Genomic DNA, 23,048 nt, shown 5'->3' with positions numbered 1-23,048 from the left:
GTCACATGACCTCACACGTGCCAGATCAACAAGGTCAAATAATTTAATTTTTATGACTGTTGTTAGAATCATTGTAATTATTCGATTTGCAAAAGCTATGCTGCATTTCTGTGCCCCCACTGCAGTGAATCTTAGATATAGTTCATTCAGAACATCTGTATATACCTTTGAGTATATAAATTATTTTAATTAAGAATAAATTCATTAAAAAAAAAACCCACACGATATTTGTTAAACTATTCACTGGTTTGAACGTACTGCCTATTTGTATTGATATCAAGTGTTGTTAGGGACCATGGGAGAAAACTGACTGCTCTTGACAAACTGAATTTTGTCCCTTAGAAACGTATAGTTGATGATGTAATGGCTTTATAAATTAAAGGCATATTGTCACAGACCACTGACCTATTTAATGGTCTAACACAGTATTACCTGAACAAAAATAATTTGATTTGTCCCTAAATGTACTTTATTCAACCATCGTCATAACCAGAATACTCCATTTATTAATGGTATTTTGTAAAAAAATTATTGAATTATGACAATGGTCCATAATTCAAAAACTAAAATTGCCGAGAGGGTTCACATGGACTTCACTCCATCATGGTTCAATTAAGGTGATGCAATAGCTAGATTGACAGTATGCCTTTAAAATGACGAACTCCGCATGCGCAGAAAAGTTATCGTTTTGCAAACGCATGTGACTGAATGCGGTTAGAAACCACCACACTTTCTTGTTTACAGTATAGTGTAACACTTTTGTGTACTAGAATGGATTCGTTTTACATCCATGTTGTAGATTTGTTTTGATTTTTTTTGTTACTGATTGGAGTATATTTCATTTTATGTACCGTAAGTTCGTAACTGAAAACTATAGAATATTTCTTCCGTGCGTGCGTGTGTGTTTGTGTGTGAGTGAGTAATATGTATTCCCCATAACAAATGAAAATTTAGACGGGAGTGGGTAGGGGACAAAAATCTAAGTAAATGAATTGTGGTAAACAATATCCACATTTGTCAATGTATCTCGCATACTAGTGTTAGGTTTTTCGAATCATTACATGGCCAGCAAGGAAACAGCATAATAGGCCAAGAGAGTAACTTGAAAAGTGGCGCTTAGTAAAGGAGTTCATCGAGAGTGCATCACTTTCCAGAGGGATATCTTAGGATGTAATAGTCGGTGTTGGCGTATTATAGAAGCTGATTGGTCACTTACACATTCAGCGGAAGTCCCGTCTGACAGCTACCATTTGTTTGACAGGTCACGTGACTTGCGTATCATAGCAGCTCCAGAATGATATCGTTTATCGGTTTGTTGGAGAAATGTAAATATTATACTGGCTGACACTTCGCTGCCGGTTTGATGCATCTCGTGGGGACGAGCGTGTGTTACAGGGGAATGAAAGAGATGCGGCGAAAACACCACGGATAAGCAGGTGCTGGTGTCTTACCTCTAACATCTGCTGAATGCCAGACTGGAATTCTCTGACAGCGAACGCGCAGTGGTTACGGCATGTAGCTCAGTGGTATGAACGTGGTTACGGCATGTAGCTCAGTGATATGAACGTGGTTACGGCATGTAGCTCAGTGGTATGAACGTGGTTACGGCATGTAGCTCAGTGGTATGAACGTGGTTACGGCATGTAGCTCAGTGGTATGAACGTGGTTACGGCATGTAGCTCAGTGGTATGAACGTGGTTACGGCATGTAGCTCAGTGGTATGAACGTGGTTACGGCATGTAGCTCAGTGGTATGAACGTGGTTACGGCATGTAGCTCAGTGATATGAACGTGGTTACGGCATGTAGCTCAGTGATATGAACTTGATTACGGCATGTAGCTCAGTGATATGAACTTGATTACAGCATGTAGCTCAGTGATATGAACTTGATTACGGCATGTAGCTCAGTGATATGAACTTGATTACGGCATGTAGCTCAGTGATATGAACGTGGTTACGGCATGTAGCTCAGTGATATGAAAATTATTTCACGGGGGACATAAACGTGATACGAAATGGTACCGAGTTTAATATCCTTATTTATTACCCATAATCGATCTTAATTTATATCACTCAACTCGTTTAATTGACTTTCTACGGTTGTAGTGCGCCAATCTATGACGTCACCGTGTGACGTCTAAGTGTTACTACGTCCCACATGACATTCTAGTGGGACGTATTACTTTGATATGTACCGCAATAGTTTTAACCATATGTGTAATAAACAAAGATTATTAAATGGGTTTGTATATCGTACTGATTTTACGAAACGAGTGTCAGGATTTTTGTATTGCCCAAGCGAGAGCGAGTGTAATACATGAATCCTGACACGAGTTTCGTAAAATCAGTACGACTCACAAGCGAGTGTAATAATTTCTTTATTATCCATATTATTAGTGTTGTGTTCTTTATGAATAACAAGACCCAACTCGAAATGTTTCAGCCACAACTAGGAGACGACAAAATTATGTCATATTTCAAATGCACAGTCTGAGCTAGAATATCGATTGCAAAAAGCAGAAAATGTTTGCCATTATATACAAATTTCTGTTCAGTCTGTATGAAAATGATATTTTAAATCTAGATGGTGTAAAGTGAACAATATTTTAGATCTAGCTGGTCTAAGCTATATTTGATTAAACCAATTTTATATTAATGTCAATAGAAAATGTTTAGCACAAAAAATTGAAAGAATTTATCGCGATATGCACATACAGGAATGGAACATTTCTCTAGAAAACTCACCAAGAGGTATCATTTATAGATTATTTAAAAATGAACATTCATATGACCCATATCTAGACATACTCCCTTTGAAACGAAGAATTGTATTTACCAGATTTAGACTTGCTAACCACAGACTACCCCCTTGAAATAGGAAGATGGACTCATTTACCAAAGGAAGAAAGATTATGTAATATATGTAATAATACTGGTTGTATTGGTGACGAATTTCACTTCTTATTTGAATGTAAAACACTAAATGATATTAGAGTACTATATTTATCTAATTATTATTATATACAGCCAAATGTTAACAAAATGAATATACTTTTTAATAAGCAGAGTAAACATGTATTAATAAAATTATGTGATTACATTAAACAAGGTTTAACAAGAATGTGATCTAGAAATGAACATGAGTACATGTATTTACTATATTATTTATTTATTATACTTTGTTCTCCAAATGTTATCTGTATGTTTGTAACTTGCTCACTTTGTAAATATTATATTATTATATTACTTCGTGCCATGTATATGGTCGCAGCGAATAAAGAATTGAATTCAATTGTAAGTACGGAAACAATTCCACGACATGTTGATCGCAGCTAGGTAGTATCCGCTGAAATAAAACATGTCAACACCTCAAGTTACTTCAGTCGATTTCACTCTCAGTTAGCAAAGACTTATTGAACTGGCCGGCGTATTCAAATAGAGTCTGTTTCTATCGAAACAATTTCCTTGTTTAATTCGAAACACTGCATTACTATACTATCGCTGTAAGTCGATTTGTATGCTCTAGTACGTTAGCTGTGTAACTATGGTTAAGCGCATCGACCGTAAGCGTGTTCTTTGTCAAGCTTAATTAGATGAAAACATTTCTATGTCCATATGTTGATGTATTTAAAGGAGAAAGAAAGAAAGAAATGTTTTATTTAACGACGCACTCAACACATTTTATTTACGGTTATATGGCGTCAGACATATGGTTAAGGACCATACAGATATTGAGAGAGGAAACCCGCTGTCGTCACTTCATGGGCTACTCTTTTCGATTAGCAGCAAGGAATCTTTTATATGCACCATCCCACAGACAGGGTAGTACATACCACAGCCTTTGATATGCCAGTCGTGGTGCACTGGCTGAAAATTGAAATAGCGCAATGGGGTCACCGACGCTGTACCACTGGGCTACGTCCCGCTCCTCGTGGTTAAGCCATCGGACATAAGGCTGGTAGGTACAGGGTTCGCGGCCAGAGCGAGTTTTAAAAAGCTCAGTTAACAGACAGCGCAGATAGTTGAGGTGTGTGCCCAGGACAACGTGCTTGAAAATTAATTGGATATAAGCACGACAATAAGATAAAACGAAATGAAATGTTTATAGTATAATACGATACGGTACAGTATGGTAAGATATAATACGATGTAGTACCGTATCGTATCTGTGGTACAATACGGTACGTTGAAGTATGGTATGGTGTTCTATATAATGGTGCAGTGGTGTGATATAAGTGGTGTGGTATGGTATATAATCCTGTAAGGTACAACATGATATGTTACGGCATGGTGCTTTTTGTATAGTGTTTATTGTAATATGGTATGGTACGTTACGTACCGCAGGGTAGAACAGATGATACGGTATTGTGTTGGGGTACGTAACTTCAGGCACGGTCGATTTGGGATCGATCCCTGTCGGTGGGCTCACTGGGCTATTCCTGTCTGTGAGATGGTGCATATAAAAGATCCCGTGTTACTAATCAAAAAATGTAGCGGGTTTCCTTTCTAAGACTATATGCCAGAATTACCAAATGTTTGACATCCAAAAGCCGATGATCCATAAATCAATGTTCTCTAGTGGTGTCGTTCAACAAAACAACTTTAACTTTAACTTCATCATCCACAGCAACAAGTGTTGTCATCAAGACAGCCTGGTCATAATCAGTATTTATAGGATAATCCGTTTCATTCATTACAATATAACGTCATCAGAACAGAACAGAACAGAACTTTATTTACTCTCAGGCCGTAAACCACGGCATATGAGGTACATAATACAATTATACATATATTTTGACAAGATGGCAAACGTATAAGTATTTCACATAAATAAATAAATAAATAAATAAACAAATATATATATTTATATATACATACATACATACATACATACATAAAATACATATCCATATAGGTATTTTAGCCGGGGCACTTAAAGGTATTCATAATAAATTTACAGAAAATTGACAATTTACGAAGGACACCGGTTTTCTTGCTGTTGAAGATATTATAAAATTTATATGTATTAGGTTTTGATTGACAGTATTGTGGTAAGTAAAAATTCTGGGTTCTTTAAAAAAATGGACATTTAAGTATATAATGGAAATCGTCTCCGATGTCGTTACTGTTGCAGAGGGGACATATTCTATCATGTAGTGGTATTCGTGTCCATCTACCTGTTTCAATGGGGAGATTATGGTTTGAGAGTCTAAAATGTAGTAATGGACACCAATGTTTTTTCTCAAGTGATGTTAAATATGTCTCAAATGTAACACAATATTTTAACAGTTTGTAATTTGAAGCTTTTCCGGAATTATCGATATGACTGTACCATGTTTGTAGGAATTGATCTTTAAGTCTTAAAGAAATAAATTCTTTAAAAAGTGTAGCACTTGCAATTCTATTACATTGTGACATCCATATATATGTACAACCAATGTTATCCAATATTGATTTTACAAATATTATTATTGTAGTCATTCAACAACAATCTATAAACAAATAATGATAACTTGGACTGCTTCCCTGTAATTAGTCTGAACCAAAAAGTAATCATCCTTAGCTTTACAGTTATAGTTACCGGGAAACGTCCAAGTTCTCCGTACAACATGTACAACGGTGTAGAATTCCTCACTGGTAACAGTAGTTTTAAAAATTTATTATACAGTTTATCTATGGAAGCTAAACTTTCGAAACCCCATGTTTCGCATCCGTATAAAAGGACTGGTATAACCATGCAATCAAATAATTTAAGCTGACAGTGAATAGATATATTACAGCGTTTTCCTTGTTTGAGAACGAAGTACATAGCTTTATGTGCTTGTTCGTACAACATTTTTATTGCATTAGTAAATTTATTTAATTTATGGAATACAATACCAAGGTACTTATAAGTATCTACTTTATCAAGTCTAGACTTCCTAAATAAAACATTTTGTTGTAGTCCTTCTTGTTGCCACTAAAAATTAAAACTTTTGTCTTTTTACAATTGACAGTTAGTTTCCATTCTGTACAATATGAATTAAAAGTATTTAGTAATGTCTGCATATCTTCAAAATTATCTGCGAACAGCGCTGTGTCGTCTGCATAGAGTAAGACAAAAAGAACAATAGTGTTAATCAAGGTGGCATCTGTGATTAATCCATCTATTTGGATACCATTACATTTATTCTTTATAAAAGTTTCTTCAAGGTCGTTAAGGAACAAGGAGAACAGCAAGGGTGATAAATTTTCGCCTTGCCTAACACCCACACAACAAGGAAAATAATTTGTCCGTGCATTATGAGCAGTAACACAAGCTTAATATCCTGGTACATACTATATATGACTTGGAAACATTTACCATTTATACCGTTTTGTATAAGTTTACTCCAGAGTCCTATTCGCCATACTGAATCAAATGCTTTGCTAAAATCTATAAATGTACAAAATAGTTTTTTCTTTCGTGCTTTTAATAATTCGACAAGTCCATAGAGAGTAAAGATATGATCGTTCGTAGAATATTCCTTTCTAAATCCAGCTTGAACTTCTGAGAGTAAATCATTCAATTCGAGATATAACTTCAGCCTATTATTCAAGACAGCAGTAAAGAGTTTCCCAAGACAGCTGAGTAATGTAATGGGTCTATAGTTTTCGGGAGCCTCCCTATCGCCGCTTTTATAAATAGGTTTAATTATACCAACCAACCAAGAATCTGGAAAAATACCGTTATCTAATACTAAATTAAAGAGCTTGACATATACAGAACTCATGCAATCTATTGTCTGCTTAATATATTCGTTAATGATTTCGTCTGATCCAGGTGCCTTGTTGTTTTTTAGACTTTTAACGACAGCGAGTATTTCTTCTTCTAAAATGGGTCCATTTAGGGTTGTGTTACATTCTGAGTCTGTAGTGAAATTTAGTTCATTTGCATCTGTTGTATGTTCATCGCTGCTGTTTACATCTTTAAAGTAATCGTAGAGCTTATCTAAAGGTGGTAATTTACAGTCATCTTTGTTTTCTTTTAACAGTTTCCAAAAGGCTCGCGTATCGTGATGACTGAGTTCTGTAATCTTGTGCTCCGTCTTCCAATTATGTCTGTTTACGTATTTGCGAATTACATTTTTATATTGTTTGCTGACATTCAAGAGGCGTTGTTTGTGTCCCGGTGTTTTTAGTCTTTTGTACATTGTTCTAGCGTCCAAGTACTTTCTTCTGAGTGATCTGCACTGATTTCCAAACCATGCCTTGTTACTGGTGTTTTTTGCGCTTGGGTTAAGTCGGCTGCGTGTATAACCAAAAGTGTCGGCTGCTGTGTCAATAAACAGTTTTCCAATGTTGTCCTCTGCGACGTTAAGATCCTCTTTAGAGAAGTGTTCACTTAGCTTATCTAGATTGGCTTTTATGTCACTGATGATATCACGGTTTAATGTATCGTTATATCTGTTTGCCTTATTTACATTCCAGGTTCGTGGTATAGGTTCCTTTTGTTTGTTAGTGTCATGTTCACAGCCTGTTGTTAAAATATTTAAGCACAGAGTTAATGGGCTGTGTATGTCCGAGAATAACGGTTCGAAGTCATGAACTTTAAACTTTAGTATTTTAGAAAGTGTACATAATGAAGCTACGGCATAGTCGACAACGCTAGTTCATTTGCAAGTAAATTTACCAATATCGCGGTCTTCATCCACTCTTCCGTTGACAATATACACATTGTTGTTTTTACAAAAATCAATAAATTTGTATCCATGGCTATTTGGTTTTACCGATATCTTGGTTATTTCTTTCTAAGCAGATTCCAATATTTAACAACTTGTAAGGTTCATTCATGTAATGAGAAAAATCATCTGATAATCCTATGGCATTTGTTGGGTCGCTATCACAAACTATATAATCCGGTAGCATTTTTGTTCTTGCGTTAAAGTCACCGATAAGTAGGATATTATGTTCAACTGATACGTTGTCGTTCATTTCCTCCTGTATTGTTTTAAAAAGAATCATTATTGAAATACGAGGAACCTTCGGGGGGTATATATATAATTCCGATAACAGTGTTTGATAGATCTGTCCGTATAACTAGACTGGAAAGTGTGAACCATAATACGTACTCTGATTTCTTTTCATGAACATATATTTGATCAGAAATATTATTTTTAACGGCCAGACATATACCACCAGATTTCACATTTAATTTGGTTATTCTGTTATTTGTAAATATTTTATAACCGGGGATTTCCACGTAGTCAATATCACTAAGTTTGGTTTCTACTAAATATAAAATATCATATGTATTGATAAAATAAAAAAATGCAGGGATATGTAATCTGCTGTTAAGACCACAAACATTTAAATATAAAATATTTACACAGTCACAAATGTGTATTTCTTCTGAGGTTCTGCTTGTGCGTTCACGTGTTATACGGTAACTTGTGCGTTCACGTGTTATACGGTAACTTGTGCGTTCACGTGTTATACGGTAACTTGTGCGTTCACGTGTTATACGGTAACTTGTGCTATTTACAGGTGTCGTACTAAATCCAGTGTCTATCCTCCGGCGTCCCTATGGTCGTTGTTCCCTCGAAGAGAAATTACGCGCACGCTTGTTCGGGTTTTCAAACGAAGGACTTGACGAAATCGGGGCGATTGGTTTTTCACGTTGTCCATTGTCACGTCTATCGGGATACCAACGCTTTCCGTCAATGTATAGTTTGTCCACCACAAGTGACGCACGAAGTCCTTGTCGTTGCGCTTCTTCATACCTCGGCCACAATTCTCTCCTTCATTCTACTATCTCGTGCGGGAACTGCTCGCTCACACCGAGATGAGTTCCTTTGAGTACCTTTGAGCTTCTCCTAACAGATTCGCGGTCTTTGAACCTTTCGAATTTTGCTACGATTGGGCGTGCGCGTGTGGGGTTTGTTGATTTCTTACCAAGTCTGTGTACGCGATCAAAATGGATACTGTTCTCCATATTCATCTTTTCTTTAAGAAATGTTTTTAATATTGCTTCCGCATCCTCATTTTCTGTTTCCTCGATACCGTTAAAAATGAGATTATCCCTCATTGACCGCGTTTGAATGTTTAGCACACTCTCGTAGAGTACTTCACAATCGTGACGCAAACTCTTGTTATCATCCAAGCACCCGCGAACTTCTCTTACCTCCGATTTCATTTTGTTGACAGCATCCGCCATTGTTTTCCTGTCCGTTCGCGCTTCTTTAAATCTTATGTTGATGAAGTTTATAGCTTTTTCTAACTCGACTATTTTTTTTGCTACTTTCACATAATTGGATTTTAAAGTCACCAACATTATACTCAATAGTTTGTAATCGTTTTTCAATGTCGTCAATCTTATCTGTCTTTTGCGAGATTTGTGTGAGCGTATTTGAAATGTCCGTTAGTTTTTGAAACACTTGGTTTGCCCACGCTGGGATGGACTCTTGTTGGGATGAATGGCCGGGTAGAACATGCTGTATTTGGAAAGCAGGGTTACCGTATTCAGGAGATTGTATCATTCCTGGGTTATATAGAGCTTGAGGTAGTGTGGAGTGTTGCTGTTGGGAAGTACTGGTTGGAGGAGATACCGACGCCATATTGTCTATGACCACGTTTGGCTTACCAATATTTCCCTTCTTTTTCCCACTCTTCTTCATACCCACTGCTCCTGATCCTGGCATAGAACTAGTCTACCGTACAAAATGCACATTTCCCACCACATTTTAACGTATTGTTCAATTTAAATAACATAGAGTTTCAAAAATTGTGGAGCAAATGTCTCTTTCCTCAACTCATCCGCCATCTTGTCACGTGGTATATATGGTATAATACAGTACGGTACAGTATGGTAAGATATAATACGATGTAGTACAGTATCGTATCTGTGGTACAATACGGTACGTTGAAGTATGGTATGGTGTACTATATAATGGTGCAGTGGTGTGATATAAGTGGTGTGGTATACTATAATTCAATATGGTGCAGTGTGGTATGGTATATAATCCTGTATGGTACAATATGATATGTTACGGCATGGTGCTTTTTTGTATAGTATTTATTGTAATATGGTATGATACGTTACGTACCGCAGGGTAGAACAGATGATAAGGTATTGTGTTGGGGTACGTAACTTCAGGCACGGTCGATTTGGGATCGATCCCTGTCGGTGGGCTCACTGGGCTATTCCTGTCTGTGAGATGGGGCATATAAAAGATCCCGTGTTACTAATGCAAAAATGTAGCGGGTTTCCTTTCTAAGACTATATGTCAGAATTACCAACTGTTTGACATCCAAAAGCCGATGATCCATAAATCAATGTTCTCTAGTGGTGTCGTTCAACAAAACAACTTTAACTTTAACTTCATCACCCACAGCAACAAGTGTGGTCATCAAGACAGCCTGGTCATGATCAGTATTTATAGGACAATCCGTTTCATTCATTACAATATAACATCATCAGAACAGAACAGAACAAAACTTTATTTACTCTCACGCCGTAAACCACGGCATATGAGGTACATAATACAATTATACATATATTTTGACAAGATGGCAAACGTATTAGTATTTCACATAAATAAATAAATAAATAAATAAACAAATATATATATTTATATATACATACATATATACATACATACATACATACATAAAATACATATCCATATAGGTATTTTAGCCGGGGGACTGAAAGGTATTCATAATAAATTTACAGAAAGTTGATAATTTACGAAGGACACCGGTTTTCTTGCTGTTGAAGATATTATAAAATTTATATGTATTAGGTTTTGATTGACAGTATTGTGATAAGTAAAAATTCTGGGTTCTTTAAAAAAATGACATTTAAGTATATAATGGTACTCGTCTCCGATGTCGTTACTGTTGCAGAGGGGACATATTCTATCATGTAGTGGTATTCGTGTCCATCTACCTGTTTCAATGGGGAGATTATGGTTTGAGAGTCTAAAATGTAATAATGGACACCAATGTTTTTTCTCAAGTGATGTTAAATATGTCTCAAATGTAACACAATATTTTAACAGTTTGTAATTTGAAGCTTTTCCGGAATTATCGATATGACTGTACCATGTTTGTAGGAATTGATCTTTAAGTCTTAAAGAAATAAATTCTTTAAAAAGTGTAGCACTTGCAATTCTATTACATTGTGACATCCATATATATGTACAACCAATGTTATCCAATATTGATTTTACAAAGTCTATCCATTTATGTTTGTAAATATTATTACTGTAGTCATTCAACAACAATCTATAAACAAATAATGATAACTTGGACTGCTTCCCTGTAATTAGTCTGAACCAAAAAGTAATCATCCTTAGCTTTACAGTTATAGTTACCGGGAAACGTCCAAGTTCTCCATACAACATGTACAACGGTGTAGAATTCCTCACTGGTAACAGTAGTCTTAAAAATTTATTATACAGTTTATCTATGGAAGCTAAACTTTCGAAACCCCATGTTTCGCATCCGTATAAAAGGACTGGTATAACCATGCAATCAAATAATTTAAGCTGACAGTGAATAGATATATTACAGCGTTTTCCTTGTTTGAGAACGAAGTACATAGCTTTATGTGCTTGTTCGTACAACATTTTTCTTGCATTAGTAAATTTATTTAATTTATGGAATACAACACCAAGGTATTTATAAGTATCTACTTTATGAAGTCTAGACTTCCCAAATAAAACATTTTGTTGTAGTCCTTCTTGTTGCCACTAAAAATTAAAACTTTTGTTTTTTTACAATTGACAGTTAGTTTCCATTCTGTACAATATGAATTAAAAGTATTTAGTAATGTCTGCATATCTTCAAAATTATCTGCGAACAGCGCTGTGTCGTCTGCATAGAGTAAGACAAAACGAACAATAGTGTTAATCAAGGTGCACATTTATTCTTTATAAACGTTTCTTCAAGGTCGTTAAGGAACAAGGAGAACAGCAAGGGTGATACATTTTCGCCTTGCCTAACACCCACACAACAAGGAAAATAATTTGTCCGTGCATTATGAGCAGTAACACAAGCTTTAATATCCTGGTACATACTATATATGACTTGGAAACATTTACCATTTATACCGTTTTGTATAAATTTACTCCAGAGTCCTATTCGCCATACTGAATCAAATGCTTTGCTAAAATCTATAAATGTACAAAATAGTTTTTTCTTTCGTGCTTTTAATAATTCGATAAGTCCATAGAGAGTAAAGATATGATCGTTCGTAAAATATTCCTTTCTAAATCCAGCTTGAACTTCTGAGAGTAAATCATTCAATTCGAGATATAATTTCAGCCTATTATTCAAGACAGCAGTAAAGAGTTTCCCAAGACAGCTGAGTAATGTAATGGGTCTATAGTTTTCGGGAGCCTCCCTATCGCCGCTTTTATAAATAGGTTTAATTATACCAACCAACCAAGAATCTGGAAAAATACCGTTATCTAATACTAAATTAAAGAGCTTGACATATACAGAACTCATGCAATCTATTGTCTGCTTAATATATTCGTTAATGATTTCGTCTGATCCAGGTGCCTTGTTGTTTTTTAGACTTTTAACGACAGCGAGTATTTCTTCTTCTAAAATGGGTCCATTTAGGGTTGTGTTACATTCTGAGTCTGTAGTGAAATTTAGTTCATTTGCATCTGTTGTATGTTCATCGCTGCTGTTTACATCTTTAAAGTAATCGTAGAGCTTATCTAAAGGTGGTAATTTACAGTCATCTTTGTTTTCTTTTAACAGTTTCCAAAAGGCTCGCGTATCGTGATGACTGAGTTCTGTAATCTTGTGCTCCGTCTTCCAATTATGTCTGTTTACGTATTTGCGAATTACATTTTTATATTGTTTGCTGACATTCAAGAGGCGTTGTTTGTTGTCCGGTGTTTTTAGTCTTTTGTACATTGTTCTAGCGTCCAAGTACTTTCTTCTGAGTGATCTGCACTGATTTCCAAACCATGCCTTGTTACTGGTGTTTTTTGCGCTTGGGTTTAAGTCGGCTGCGTGTATAACCAAAAGTGTCGGCTGCTGTGTCAATAAACAGTTTTCCAATGTTGTCCTCTGCGACGTTAAGATCCTCTTTAGAGAAGTGTTCACTTAGCTTATCTAGATTGGCTTTTATGTCACTGATGATATCACGGTTTAATGTATCGTTATATCTGTTTGCCTTATTTACATTCCAGGTTCGTGGTATAGGTTCCTTTTGTTTGTTAGTGTCATGTTCACAGCCTGTTGTTAAAATATTTAAGCACAGAGTTAATGGGCTGTGTATGTCCGAGAATAACGGTTCGAAGTCATGAACTTTAAACTTTAGTATTTTAGAAAGTGTACATAATGAAGCTACGGCATAGTCGACAACGCTAGTTCATTTGCAAGTAAATTTACCAATATCGCGGTCTTCATCCACTCTTCCGTTGACAATATACACATTGTTGTTTTTACAAAAATCAATAAATTTGTATCCATGGCTATTTGGTTTACCGATATCTTGGTTATTTCTTTCTAAGCAGATTCCAATATTTAACAACTTGTAAGGTTCATTCATGTAATGAGAAAAATCATCTGATAATCCTATGGCATTTGTTGGGTCGCTATCACAAACTATATAATCCGGTAGCATTTTTGTTCTTGCGTTAAAGTCACCGATAAGTAGGATATTATGTTCAACTGATACGTTGTCGTTCATTTCCTCCTGTATTGTTTTAAAAGAATCATTATTGAAATACGAGGAACCTTCGGGGGGTATATATATAATTCCGATAACAGTGTTTGATAGATCTGTCCGTATAACTAGACTGGAAAGTGTGAACCATAATACGTACTCTGATTTCTTTTCATGAACATATATTTGATCAGAAATATTATTTTTAACGGCCAGACATATACCACCAGATTTCACATTTAATTTGGTTATTCTGTTATTTGTAAATATTTTATAACCGGGGATTTCCACGTAGTCAATATCACTAAGTTTGGTTTCTACTAAATATAAAATATCATATGTATTGATAAAATAAAAAAATGCAGGGATATGTAATCTGCTGTTAAGACCACAAACATTTAAATATAAAATATTTACACAGTCACAAATGTGTATTTCTTCTGAGGTTCTGCTTGTGCGTTCACGTGTTATACGGTAACTTGTGCGTTCACGTGTTATACGGTAACTTGTGCGTTCACGTGTTATACGGTAACTTGTGCGTTCACGTGTTATACGGTAACTTGTGCGTTCACGTGTTATACGGTAACTTGTGCGTTCACGTGTTATACGGTAACTTGTGCGTTCACGTGTTATACGGTAACTTGTGCGTTCACGTGTTATACGGTAACTTGTGCGTTCACGTGTTATACGGTAACTTGTGCGTTCACGTGTTATACGGTAGCTTGTGCGTTCACGTGTTATACGGTAACTTGTGCGTTCACGTGTTATACGGTAACTTGTGCTATTTACAGGTGTCGTACTAAAACCAGTGTCTATCCTCCGGCGTCCCTATGGTCGTTGTTCCCTCGAAGAGAAATTACGCGCACGCTTGTTCGGGTTTTCAAACGAAGGACTTGACGAAATCGGGGCGATTGGTTTTTCACGTTGTCCATTGTCACGTCTATCGGGATACCAACGCTTTCCGTCAATGTATAGTTTGTCCACCACAAGTGACGCACGAAGTCCTTGTCGTTGCGCTTCTTCATACCTCGGCCACAATTCTCTCCTTCATTCTACTATCTCGTGCGGGAACTGCTCGCTCACACCGAAATGAGTTCCTTTGAGTACCTTTGAGCTTCTCCTAACAGATTCGCGGTCTTTGAACCTTTCGAATTTTGCTACGATTGGGCGTGCGCGTGTGGGGTTTGTTGATTTCTTACCAAGTCTGTGTACGCGATCAAAATGGATACTGTTCTCCATATTCATCTTTTCTTTAAGAAATGTTTTTAATATTGCCTCCGCATCCTCATTTTTTGTTTCCTCGATACCGTTAAAAATGAGATTATCCCTCATTGACCGCGTTTGAATGTTTAGCACACTCTCGTAGAGTACTTCACAATCGTGACGCAAACTCTTGTTATCATCCAAGCACTCGCGAACTTCTCTTACCTCCGATTTCATTTTGTTGACAGCATCCGCCATTGTTTTCCTGTCCGTTCGCGCTTCTTTAAATCTTATGTTGATGAAGTTTATAGCTTTTTCTAACTCGACTATTTTTTTTGCTACTTTCACATAATTGGATTTTAAAGTCACCAACATTATACTCAATAGTTTGTAATCGTTTTTCAATGTCGTCAATCTTATCTGTCTTTTGCGAGATTTGTGTGAGCGTATTTGAAATGTCCGTTAGTTTTTGAAACACTTGGTTTGCCCACGCTGGGATGGACTCTTGTTGGGATGAATGGCCGGGTAGAACATGCTGTATTTGGAAAGCAGGGTTACCGTATTCAGGAGATTGTATCATTCCTGGGTTATATAGAGCTTGAGGTAGTGTGGAGTGTTGCTGTTGGGAAGTACTGGTTGGAGGAGATACCGACGCCATATTGTCTATGACCACGTTTGGCTTACCAATATTTCCCTTCTTTTTCCCACTCTTCTTCATACCCACTGCTCCTGATCCTGGCATAGAACTAGTCTACCGTACAAAATGCACATTTCCCACCACATTTTAACGTATTGTTCAATTTAAATAACATAGAGTTTTAAAAATTGTGGAGCAAATTTCTCTTTCCTCAACTCATCCGCCATCTTGTCACGTGGTATATATGGTATAATACAGTACGGTACAGTATGGTAAGATATAATACGATGTAGTACGGTATCGTATCTGTGGTACAATACGGTACGTTGAAGTATGGTATGGTGTACTATATAATGGTGCAGTGGTGTGATATAAGTGGTGTGGTATACTATAATTCAATATGGTGCAGTGTGGTATGGTATATAATCCTGTATGGTACAATATGATATGTTACGGCATGGTGCTTTTTTGTATAGTATTTATTGTAATATGGTATGATACGTTACGTACCGCAGGGTAGAACAGATGATAAGGTATTGTGTTGGGGTACGTAACTTCAGGCACGGTCGATTTGGGATCGATCCCTGTCGGTGGGCTCACTGGGCTATTCCTGTCTGTGAGATGGGGCATATAAAAGATCCCGTGTTACTAATGAAAAAATGTAGCGGGTTTCCTTTCCAAGACTATATGTCAGAATTACCAAATGTTTGACATCCAAAAGCCGATGATCCATAAATCAATGTTCTCTAGTGGTGTCGTTCAACAAAACAACTTTAACTTTAACTTCAGCATCCACAGCAACAAGTGTGGTCATCAAGACAGCCTGGTCATGATCAGTATTTATAAGATAATCTGTTTCATTCATTACAATATAACGTCATCCCACTGGTCCAGACGTAAAAATTACGTCATCAGGGAACGTCTTATCTGATGACGTCATTTTATATGGGCAAGTTGTCTTATTGAGCGTTATTGTTTATGGACAAAAATAATTCAAAATAAAGTATGAACTTTTAATGTTATTAGCAAGTATGATTCAAATTTAATTATAAGTATTGTCTGTTATTTCTTTTACTTTCATGTGGGTAGGAACAAACAAATTCATCCACAAACTTATGTGAGAACGGCTTCGCTGAATCACAGTTTGCGGATGATTTTTGTTCATACCCCGATGGACGTAAAAGAAATAACAGACAATCCTTAATTAAACGAGCTTCTTTTTCGTATCAGGAAAACTTGTGACAATTGGACATTATTTCACTCGGGACATACACATGATATAAATGGTAGCGAGTTTAATATCCTATTCATTACCCATAATCGATCTTAATTTGTATCACTCAACTCGTTTGGTTGATGTTCCTGTAAGGTTGTAGTGCGCCAATCAATGACGTCATCGTGTGACGTCATCGTGTGACGTCGAAGTGTTACGTCCCATTTGGGGTTCTAGTGGGACGTATCACTTTGATATGTACCAAGACATATTTAACTATATGGGTAAGAACATATTAAATAGACTGTTAACAGTTTGTTACCATTGTTAACTACATGTATTTGCATAAAATATCATATTAGATATGTTTATCATTGTCCTAGTGTTTGTACTTGGTCAAAGTTACTTTTATTTTTCAATATATATTTTTCGTACCTACACAATTATTGGGATACCAAATCCAGTTTCAATTACTTACAAAGATTAAGACGACCATTTTATTTCAACTTATTTTCGTGATTATATCCAATAAAGGTTCAAGCACGCTGTTCTGGGCATACACATCAGCTATCTGGGCTGTCTGTCCAGAACAATGGGTTAGTTGTTAATTGTTAATGGTTAGTAAGAGAGAAGAGGGTGTAGTGGCCTTACACTACCCACTGAGTCGCTAAAACTCGTTCTGGGTTGGAGCTGGTACCGGGCTGCGAACCCTGTACCTACCAGCCTTATATTCGATGACTCGATGAGTCGTTGAAACTCGTTCTGTGTGGGAGCCGGTACCGGGCTGCGAACCCTATACCTGCCAGCCTTATGTTCGATGGCTTAACCACGACGCCACCGAGACTGGTTGGGACGACCAGAAACTCATTGAATAACACTGACAAGAAACTAACACTAGTAGGAAACGAAACTTAGTACGTGATTTGAATCGTTAAAGGATGTTGTTAATCGGAAACGTCTTACAACAGCAGTCTATTAAAACTTGGTGTTGATTTATTTCAGAGCACGGAGAGAGAGGTGAATTATGGTCCCATGAGACTCCGGCAACGCTCTATGTGTGTAAGTATCAGCCGTGTGTGTGAGTATCAGCCGTGTGTGTGAGTGTCAGCTGTGTGTGCGAGCATCAGCCGTGTGTACGAGTATCAGCCGTGTGTGTGAGTATCAGCCGTGTGTGCGAGTATCAGCTGTGTATGAGAATATCATTTGTGTGTGCGAGTATCAGCTGTGTGTATGAGTATCAGTCGTGTGTGTGAATATCAGTCGTATGTGCGAATATCAGTCGTGTGTGCGAGCATCAGTCGTGTGTGCGAGTATCAGCTGTGTGCGTGAGTATCAGCCGTGTGTGCGAGTATCAGCTGTGTGTGTGCGAGTATCAGTTGTGTGTACGAGTATCAGCTGTGTGTGTGAGTATCAGTCGTGTGTGCGGGTATCAGCTGTGTGTATCAGCCGTGTGTGTGAGTATCAGTCGTGTGCCAGCCGTGTGTGTGAGTATCAGCCGTGTGTGCGAGTATCAGTCGTGTGTGTGTGTATCAGTCGTGTGTGTGAGTGTCAGCCGTGTGTGCGAGTATCAGCCGTGTGTGTGAGTATCAGTCGTGTGTGCGAGTATCAGCCGTGTGTGAGCCGTGTGTGCGAGTATCAGCCGTGTGTGTGAGTATCAGCCGTGTGTGAGCCGTGTGTGCGAGTATCAGCCGTGTGTGAGCCGTGTGTGCGAGTATCAGCCGTGTGTGTGAGTATCAGTCGTGTGTGCGAGTATCAGCCGTGTGTGAGCCGTGTGTGCGAGTATCAACTGTGTGTGTGTGTGTTTGTGTGTGTATCAGCCGTGTGTGCGAGTATCAGCCGTGTGTGCGAGTGTCAGCTGTGTGTGAGAGTATCAGCTATGTGTGTGTGAGTGTTAGCTGTGTGTGTGAGTATCAGCTGTTTGTGTGTGAGTATCAGCTGTGTGAGTCTGTAGCAGCTGTGTGTGTGTGTATCAGTCGTGTGTGCGAGTATCAGTCGTGTGTGCGAGTATCAGCTGTGTCTGTGAGTATCAATCGTGTGTGCGAGTATCAGCCGTGTGTGAGAGTATCAGCTGTGTCTGTGAGTATCAGCTGTGTGTGTGATTATCAGCTGTGTGTGTGAGTATCAGCCGTGTGTGCGAGTATCATATTATATAACGCATTTATTAGTGTCTGTGCACATCCATCGTACAGAACAGTTTATGACATCACATAACCATATCCGATGTATCGTGTCCACTAGCGGCTCCGTGTTGACAACGTACACACCAAATCTAAACCGTCCAATGAGATTAACACTACAGATACAGATTTCTACCGATGAGATATTTTGATTTCTTTAAACATGGTTTTGAGGGAATGTTAAAAATAGAATACGACTTTCGTGTTCGTCACAGATCATTAAGTGTATTGATTTTACAAGTCGATTTTAAAATGCAAGAGTTGATTGGGGTGGGGGGCCAGGGGAAGGGGCCGGGGGAGGGGCCGGGGGAGGGGGAGGGGTGAGGGGGAGGGCGTTAGGGTCTGTCGCGTCACTTATTGTCCAGCCCTCTCGAAGTAACAGGTCAGCTGTTATCTAACAGTGGTTCCTTTCCCACTTTAAACGTATAATTTTCGTAACCGCAAAAACATTGGGATGCTTTAGAGTATCAAGGCGGGAGTAGCCTTCAACTGACCTGGACGATCTCAGGGGTTCAATAAGTTCCTTCCTAGAATTCTTGACACGCCCCCTCGAAAATCCTAGACCCGTCATCGATTATAGCAGCAGACGCTCAGCCATAAAAAAAAAAACACAACAAAGACCCACACAATCCCCCTCACAAAACAACAACTAACAACCAACTAACAACAAACAAACAAAACCACCACCAATAACAAAAAAAGAAGAAGGAAAAACCAGACCCCCCCCCCCCCCAACACCAACATCAACAAAAACAAAATCTCAAACCAAACAAAAACAAACCGAGATTAAAACAGCAAACCCCCCGAAAAACCCCTAAACAAAACAAAACAAACAAAAACAAACAACAACAACAAACACGAAGCGAAAAGACCCAAAACAAAACAAAACAATAACGAAACAGAACCCGCACACCAAAACACCCCTGGACCCCTCTCCTGTTATCTTATCGTGTATGTGCGTGCGTGCGTGCGTGTGTGTGTGTGATACTGTTTATATTTCCATGTATATCTTGAACTATGTGAATATATATATATATATATATATATATATATATATATATATATATATATATGTGTGTGTGTGTGTGTGTGTGTGTGTGTGTGTGTGTGTGTGCATATATATATATATATATATATATATATATATATATATATATTAAAGCAAAGTTGTATTAGTAATTATTCCATAAATAGGTTCCGACCCAGATAGTTAATGAGCCAGTGATATAATAGGATATATAGACTCTCCTCTCCGCCAATCCCTTACGGATTTTAGGCAGCATAAAATACTATGTTGCTAGCACGTGCTATTTAAAAGACTCCTATAGTTCAACCTCAAATAGTGCAAAACTAATTCAGGGTTTTTGTACAACTAACTAATGGTTGTAGGACTGACTATGTGTTTTAAATTACTTTGTACGTATCATCTCGTATCATCTCGTGTGTTTTATCTTTTAGATTCTTCTTGTGTTTGCCAAAGATGACGGTCAAAGTGAGGGCTTCTGGACGGCAGCTGGTCGTCAAGGTCACCAGTGTCACGTGACTCGCACCCCTGAACGCGCAGTGGAGTGCTACACAGAGAAACACCACGACGTTGTGATTATCGATAATCGGACATCGAAACACTTGGACGCCGAGGCGTTGTGCAGGTTTGTTGATCACGGACACATTTATCAGTCAAATGAGAAAGTGGATATTTTTACAATCTGCTTGAAACCATATCTTATTGCCATTCAGTCTTAGTGGTAACCCTCTCAGGTAAACCTACCCACAGCCTCGGTTGCGAGTTAGCTTATTGGTAGAGATTTCGCTCGAGGCGCGATGAAGCGTAGGGTAACTAGAGACTCAATCTTCTTTCTAACGAAAGTTGAACACTTGAAAACAAGACCATCAACAAGTCTATTTTCGCAGAAAGAGATTGTCGGATGGAAGGAAAAAGAAGGAAATGTTTTATTTTACGATCGTCAGCGACAGTGATCGACGCTGACGATCGCGAACATTTTGAACTGGTTCCCTATACGGTCAGCAATTCGGCATCGACGACGGCAGAGAGTCATTGTCCTGTCGCGGGGTGGGGTTGGGGGGTGGGGGGGTGGTGGGTGGGGGGGGGGGGGTGGGTGTGGGGGGGGGCCGGAACGTAGTCCAGTGGTGAAGTGTACGGTCGGTCTATGATCGATCCCAGTCGGTGGGCCCATTGGGCTATTTCTCGTTCCAGCTAGTGCATTACGACTGGTATATCAAAGGCCGTGGTATGTGCTATCCTGTCTGTGGGATGGTATATATAAAAGATCCCTTGCTACTAATGGAACAATGTAGCGGGTTTCCTCTCTATGACTGTGTCAAAATTACCATGTTTGACATCCAATAGCCGATTAATTAATGAATGAGCTCAAGTGGTGTCGTTAAGCAGAACAGTTTTGTTTGTGCTGTCGTCTGTTTAAAGGTATACGAAAAGCTCGCACTAGTTCCAACTTTAGAGGTTTTTGGCCTGAATTACAAACTATTGCGAAATTCTACAAAATGTTCTCTTCTACTAACGGTTACATTTCATTTCTAAATTTGTCTGATGCGCGATTATAACCGGCCTCGGTGGCGCAGTGGTTAAGCCATCGGACTACAGGCTGGTAGGTACAGGGTTCGCAGCCCAGTACCGGCTCCAACCCAGAGCGAGTTCTTAAGGGCTCAATGGGTAGGTGTAAGGCCACTACACCCTCTTCTCTCACATAAACAACTAACCACAGCCCAGATAGCTGAGGTGTGTGCCCAGGACAGCGTGCTTGAACCTTAATTGGATATAAACACTAAAATAATTTGAAATGAAATGAAATGATGCGCGATCGACCTAGGATCGATTCCCGTCGGTGGGACCATTGGGCTATTTCTTGTTCCAGCCAGTAGGCCTACTCCACAACTGGTGTAACAAAGGCCGTAGTATGTATTATCCTTCCTGTGGGATAGTGCATATAAAAGATCCCTTGCTGCTAATCGAAAAGAGTAGCCCATGAAGTGGCGACAGCGGGTTTCCTCTCACAATATCTGTGTGGTCCTTAACCATATGTCCGACACCATATAACGTAAATGAATTGTGTTGAGTGCGTCGTAAAATAAAACATTTCCTTCTTTTCCTTCCATCCGACAATCTCTTTCTGCGAAAATAGACTTGTTGATGATCTTGTTTTCAAGTTTTCAACTTTCGTTAGAAAGAAGATTGCGATCGCATGTTTTGTAAGGACAAGGCCATTGTTCGATACACGTTTGATTGAATACATGGTAGAATAATCTACGCATCGCTATGCGAAAACACACACACACTATGCCAAATGCTTTCGACATTTCCTTCCGAGAAGACACTTACTAATCGATTTGCAGGAAGAAAATGTCTGAATGGGATGGTAAAGAAGACTGAAAAGAATTTTATGTGTATGCTATACGTATTTTCACGCCATGCACGATTCGAAGATTATTTTAACATGCTTGAAGCAATCCTCTTGTTTTGTAAATACATGTGTTTAATATAAAGCATGTGCGACTTGGGCACATTTTCAATTATATTGAGTGTTTCGAAGATGATGTTTATGCCTTCATTCATTCACTCACTCACTCACTCACTCACTCACTCACTCATTCACATTCGTTCATTCATTCATTCATCCATCCATCCATCCATCCATCCATTCATTCATTTATTCATTCATTCATTCATTAATTAATTTATTCATTCAATCATTCATTCACTCATCCACCCATCCATCCATTCATTCATTCATTCATTCATTCATTCATCCATTCAGCCACCCATTCATTCATTCATTTTAATTTGTTTTCGTACTTGTATCCAGTTAATGTGCAAACACGTTATTTTGGCCAGCGGTCACCACCACGACAACCAGATCCCATGGATATAAGGTTTAAAAGCTAGACGTCAGTAATCCGAAGTGGTAAAAGCAATTTTAGCGTGATTATGACGTTAAAGTCTGCATATTAAAAGCTTGAGTCTAGACTTAACTATTATGACCACGGCGCCGACGTCAACGCTGTATGTTGAAGACACAGTTTAGTGGTTCATGACAAATGTCAGGGGTTCACGACAATGTTAGTGGTTCATGACAAATGTCAGGGGTTCACGACAATGTTAGGGAACTGGGAAACTCTTTTTACGTGCCCCTA

At 38.2% G+C, this 23,048-nt stretch overlaps 1 protein-coding gene across 3 annotated transcripts in view; it reads left to right on the top strand.

Moving 5' to 3' along the window:
- LOC121383527 (high affinity cAMP-specific and IBMX-insensitive 3',5'-cyclic phosphodiesterase 8B-like) overlaps positions 1 to 23,048 on the top strand; it is a 143,522-nt gene that overhangs the window by 81,466 nt on the left and 39,008 nt on the right. For all 3 annotated transcript variants that reach the window (XM_041513606.1, XM_041513616.1, XM_041513623.1), the window contains exons 2-3: positions 17,707 to 17,763; positions 20,340 to 20,530. In XM_041513606.1, coding sequence (XP_041369540.1) covers positions 17,707 to 17,763; positions 20,340 to 20,530 — 248 coding nt within the window. The remainder of the gene's footprint in view (positions 1 to 17,706; positions 17,764 to 20,339; positions 20,531 to 23,048) is intronic.

The sequence above is a fragment of the Gigantopelta aegis genome, chromosome 2 (assembly GCF_016097555.1).
Source record: "Gigantopelta aegis isolate Gae_Host chromosome 2, Gae_host_genome, whole genome shotgun sequence".
Classification (NCBI taxonomy): domain Eukaryota; kingdom Metazoa; phylum Mollusca; class Gastropoda; order Neomphalida; family Peltospiridae; genus Gigantopelta; species Gigantopelta aegis.
The sequence above is the reverse complement of the archived record's forward strand: the minus strand, read 5'-3'. Positions and strand labels throughout refer to the sequence as shown.